Consider the following 6,024-nt stretch of genomic DNA (forward strand, 5'->3'; position numbering starts at 1 on the left):
TGTCTTCACAGCTCTATGAGAACTGGTACAGGGGCCAGCCTGACAGTTACTTCCTGTCTGGAGAGGACTGTGTGGTGATGGTGTGGCATGATGCCGGGCGCTGGAGTGATGTGCCCTGCAACTACCACCTGGCCTACACCTGCAAGAAAGGCACCTGTGAGTAATGGACATGATGTTACTACAAACAAGCACCTATCTACCAGTGCCTTTACATACCTGTAACTACCTCTTTGCAATAGATTATATTGCTACAGTATACAGGAAATAGGTCACAGAGGTAGTTAACTTAGAGGTATGTAGAAGTAGTAGTAGATGTTTAATGCACACATTCAATACAGTCCTAAACTAATGTAATGCTCAAAATATAACTGAATGTGTACATTAGGACAAATAATCGTTCAACTTTTCATTCATATGTGTTTGATTTAGAAGACATTATCACCTACAGCCTTTAACTCCTCCCACAGCTTCATGTGGCCCTCCCCCCAAAGTCCGGAACGCATCTGCGTTTGGCAGAATCCGCCAGAGGTACGAGACGGACGCCGTTGTGCGCTACTACTGTGCCCAGGGCTTCCAGCAGAGACAAAACCCTCTGGTCAAGTGCCTGCCAGGTGGCAAGTGGGAGGAGCCCCAGATCCTCTGCATTCCTGGTATGAACAGTTCTATGATCAGCCCACCTATCTCTAACCCATGACCATGTTCCATTACACTTCTGATATTGCTAAATATGACTCAAGAACAGTTATTGGGATACAGTTCATTTCTCATGACAGACTGTCAGTAAGAATCTGCCTCACTAAAGAAATACTGAAGAATTTTGATTTAGTCAGTCTCACTGATTCTTTTAAAGAACTAAGGAGATGCTTAAGAGCAGAGACAGGGTTTTTTTTTAACCGGAAAGTTAGTTGTTTTGTAGTGGGGAGTTGCTGAATCTGCTTTAGCTCTGGAGGAAAACATCTATCTTTGGGTTCAAGGCTGGGATTCTATCAATCGCATTGTCGACAAGCGCACTGCACTTCACTTTTAAAGGTAGTTTACACTTGAGCCAACGTCCGCAGCGTTTACTGCGAATGCAATCTGCACGACCGTCAGGGAATTGCCTGTAGAAGGCACAATGTCAACTATCGACAGTGCTGTGCGCTTGTTGAAATGCGCCTTTCAAGTCAAGGCAATGCCATAACAGCAGGCAAAGCCAACCCAGAAAACTAGTGTCTAAATCAGACAATGTTCTCACTCTGGACATTATGTGGGAGGGACAAGATAAATGTATGAAAGGGATGAACATATGACACTGCCTTTTTAATCCAACAGATTTATCAGAAGTCTTTATTTTCAACTTGTTGGGGTTTCCTTTCAGGGGCAGGAAACACAGCACAGGTAGCAGGAGTAACATCACCAACAACAGGAAACTGACTGAAGAGGAATCACAAACAAAGAAAACGGCTCAATACTGGGACATCAAGGGGAACTTTTAAATTCCATACCACGTCCCATTACACTTCAAGAGTTTTCTTTCTTCATTGACCAGAGATCTGAAATGGCTGAACATGTGAAGGCAATATGGTGATCTTGAAAGGAGACAAGGAAAGAGTATTGGGACACAGGGTCAGTTTGGCATTTACATTCCTACTCCTCCCCAAAGCACATTGATCTGAAACTGTTGTTGGGATAGCCTGGGCTTTAGGGTCTCTTGCAGCCCTACATAGGATGCCATGAATTGCAATGGTGTGCTAGAATGCGGAACACGGAACATTTTCCGTGAAAAGTCCTTAGGCTTTCCGAAAATCCTGTCACTGACGCATATCTATTATCAGTAAATCCTTGTCCATCCATCCGGATTGTACACTATATATATATAAAAGTATATGGACACTCCTTCAAATTAGTGCATTTGGCTTTTTCAGCCACACCCATTGCTGACAGGTGTATAAAATCGAGCACACTGCCATGCAATCGCCATAGACAAACATTGGCAGTATAATGGCCTTATTGAAGAGCTCAGTGACTTCCAACACGGCACTGTCACAGGATACCACCTTTCCAACAAGTCAGTTCGGCAAATTTCTGCCCTGCTAGAGCTTCCCCCGTCAACTGTAAGTGCTGTTATTGTGAAGTGGAAACATCTAGGAGCAACAACGGCTTAGCCGCGAAGTAGTATGCCACACAAGCTCACAGAATGGGACCGCTGAGTGCTGAAGCACGTAATATGCGTCAGTCCTCGGTTGCAACACTCACTACCGAGTTCCAAACTGCCTCTGGAAGCAACGTCAGCACAACAACTGTTCGTCAGGAGCTTAATAAAGAGGGTTTCCATGGCTGAGCAGTAGCACACAAGCCTAAGATCAACATGCGCAATGCCAAACGTCAGCTGGAGTGGTTAAAGCTCGCCGCCGTCGGACTCTGGAGCAGAGATGTTCGACGAGCAGGTGTCCACATACTTTTGGTCATGTAGTGTGTAATGTGTCGCTATCTGTAAAGAAACCGTCTGAACCTGACTTTTCTCCAAACTGGCACCTAACTCAAACTGTGTTAGACAGTGGTAGGATACACGGTAGCTCGTCTTGAGAAAAATTGGGTTCAGACGGTTTCTTTAACGATACCCACACATTGTACAATCCAGAAGGACGGACAAGGAGTAATGGATTATAAATATGCCTTCAGTAGCAGGATTTTTGGAAACCGGTATGCCTAAGGATTTTTCACCAAATATGTTCCCGGGCTCCAAGTTATAGCGATCTAGGATGCCATTGCATTCAATGTGCGACGTCAACTGTAGGCCCAGGTCTCTTGCTGGTTTTAAACAGGCGTCAGCACGCTAACGGTGTCAATCATTGTTTAGTGACTATTATTGTCAAATCAGCTTTATAAATCCACCCATCATATTTTAAACAACAGCTGGTCTGTTTGCAATTCCATTCATATTCCATCAGCTAGGGATTACCTGGGGTCTGTCCAGGAGGGGGAATGTTACAGAATGTTCAGATAGAAATGTATTGTGTAGAACAGATATGATTGTCCAGCCTGGCCTCAGAGCCATATTAAATATACTTTATGTAATTCTGAGCACCTCCAAGACGTATGATACCTACTAATGGTCTAGTTACTTGAGACAGAAACTCAAGTAGGGAGGTTGGTCGGGGAGGATGGGTGGGTGTAATCCGCGACAATCTAGCAATCCAAAGTTGCATGTGTGAGCCGCATCAGGGTCATCTGTAGCATTTTCGCTAATCCTTATTCTAAACTTAACCCAATTCACCTAACCTTTGCCGTTAGTTCCCCTAACCGCCCATGTAAATTCTCCCTGTAATTCTCCTTTGTTGTTACAGCGCAACAAGCAACCTGGCCTCAGATAAAGACCTGCAATACTATATGTCCTCCAAGACGTATGATAAGTTACATCACCCAGTTCGTATGTTTTGTATGACCGGGTAACACCTATGACACTGTACGTCCTCTAATTCGAATGATATTGTACGACTGCTATTCCATTCAGAATCTAATGTAACGTATCACACTAAATTGAGTCTTAGACTGTCACAGATGTACGTACAGAATAATATGAATTGCCCTGAGACCACATTGGATTGCCTGTAGACTTGGGACTTGGGGACGAATGTAGTTCTATTAATAATATTTCTACCTGCAATGTTTTTGAACTTTTTATCTCACCGAGTACACTCCAGGACAGGTGAGTCATTATTGGGATGATTGGTTGAGTGTCAGGGAAGACGCACAACAGATTCTGTGGTCCATATCCAAACCTGTCCCATGTCACAACCTCTAGGTCCTTTGAGTCCCCTTCATAGAACTAAAAAGGACTGTATAGGTGTACACAATATTGTGGGAACTCTGCCAAGCCTACCGGGGGCTAGGTGTGGCTATTACCACATTGCTGATACCAATCCAACTATTTCAGATCCACAAGGTGACTTGACAAAGTCTTTAGAATAGAAGCAATGGTTGGTTTGGAATTGGAGCAGAAACATCCCTGTCCTCCTAGGAACCCATATCAACTCTTGAACTCAGCATTATTTCCATCTCAACTTTCTCACAACCATAGATAGGCCTTCTTAGACTTTTATCATCAACAGACTTTATATGAAATATGGTGCTAACACCCTTGCCTATGATACATGCATGAAGTACATTTCATTTTTTAAATCATAAACAATCAAAATGGCACGTTTGTGCAGTAGGATGTTAGAAAACAAAACAACTCAAAACACAGCACGTTTATAAAGCCAATTCCATTATTGAACTAAAATGTAAATGTATTTATTCACTCTTAACTATTTTGGGGTGAAAAAGGCTAGTGAGTAGCCTGCAATTGTTTTTACAAGGGTGACAATGCCTTTACCGTACGTATCAATGATATTGATTAGATTTTGTTTCAAAGTATTGTTGAATTACTGTCCACTCTTCCCTCTGATAGATGCCCTACATTTTACTGATACAGTCCTATGAAAAGCTTTATGTTGTAATAAGGTTTTGTAGAATAAAGCAAGGATGTAATCAGTATTAACCACAAAGCCATTTTCAGAAATATTTTTTGTTTGTTCTTTATTTTCCCGATTTTATAAGTATATTTTACAGTAACACTCTTCCTTTATAAACAAAATAAAATAACATTAGAACGTTTCTGTGACTGTTTGTGTGCCTATTTAGTTGGTGTGGAGCGTCAACTGTTGAGAGGTAGTCAGAGGTTCAGGTGCATAAAATGGGGGAATTTATTTAACAGTCCAGGTGATGAGGAAGACTGTATCCAGAGGTTGTATTTACGCTGAACAAAAATATAAACGCAACATGTAAAGTGTTGGTCCCATGAAACGAGCTGAAATACAAGATCCCAGAAATGTCCCATACGCACAAAAAGCTTCTCTCTCATTCTGTCAATTTTGTCCACAAGATAATCCATCCACCTGACAGGTGTGGCATATCAAGAGGCTGATTAAACAGCATGATCATTACACAGGTGCACCTTGTGCTGGGGACAATTAAAGGCCACTCCAAAATGTGCAGTTTTGTCACACAACACAATGCCACAGATGTCTCAAGTTGAGGGATTGTGCAATTGGCATGCTGAATGCAAGACTGTACACCAGAGCTGCTGCCAGAGAATTTAATGGTCTCACAACCGCAGACCACGTGTATGGCATCATGTGGGTGAGCGGTTTGCTGATGTCAATGTTGTGAACAGAGTGCCCCATGGTGGCGATGGGGTTATGGTATGGGCAGGCATAAGCTATGGACAATGAACACAATGACATTTTATTGATGGCAATTTAAATCCACAGAGATACCGTGATGAGATCCTGAGGCCTATATTTGTGCTATTTATCCCCCGCCATCACCTTATGTTTCAGCATGATAATGCACGGTCCCATGTCGTAAGGATCTGTACACAATTCCTGGAAGCTGAAAATGTCCCAGTTCTTCCATGGCCTGCATACTCACCAGACATGTCACCCATTGAGCAAGTTTGGGATGCTCTGGATCTACGTGTACGACAGCATGTTCCAGTTCCTGCCAATATCCAGCAACTTTGCACAGCCATTGAAGAGGAGTGGGACAACATTCCACAGGCCACAATCAACAACCTGATCAACTCTATGTGAAAGAGATGCGTCGCGCTGCATGAGGCAAATGGTGGTCACACCAGATACTGACTGGTTTTCTGATCCACTCCCCTACCTTTTTTTTGTAACAGATGCATATCCGTATTCCCAGTCATGTGAAATCCATAGTTTAGGGCCTAATGAATTAATTTCAATTGACTGATTTCCTTATATGAACTGTAACTCAGTAAAACTTTGAAATTGTTGCATGTACCCTGCTGTTTAATCAGCTTCTTGATATGCCACACCTGTCACGTGGATGGATAATCTTGGCAACAGGGATGTAAACAAATTTGTGCACAGAATTTGAGAGAAAGAAGCTTTTTGTGTGTATGGAAAATGTCGAGGATCTTTTATTTCAGCTCATGAAACATTGGACCAACACTTTACATGTTGCGTTTATATTTTT

At 42.5% G+C, this 6,024-nt stretch overlaps 1 protein-coding gene across 1 annotated transcript in view; it reads left to right on the top strand.

The window, feature by feature from the left end:
• LOC106569870 (brevican core protein) overlaps positions 1–4,638 on the top strand; it is a 34,283-nt gene extending 29,645 nt beyond the window's left edge. The window contains exons 12-14 of the mRNA XM_082961192.1: positions 12–156; positions 468–650; positions 1,358–4,638. Coding sequence (XP_082817318.1) covers positions 12–156; positions 468–650; positions 1,358–1,413 — 384 coding nt within the window. The 3' untranslated portion in view covers positions 1,414–4,638. The remainder of the gene's footprint in view (positions 1–11; positions 157–467; positions 651–1,357) is intronic.
• The last annotated feature ends 1,386 nt before the right edge of the window (positions 4,639–6,024 follow it).

Source organism: Salmo salar, chromosome 14 (assembly GCF_965601325.2).
Source record: "Salmo salar chromosome 14, fSalSal1, whole genome shotgun sequence".
Classification (NCBI taxonomy): Eukaryota; Metazoa; Chordata; class Actinopteri; order Salmoniformes; family Salmonidae; genus Salmo; species Salmo salar.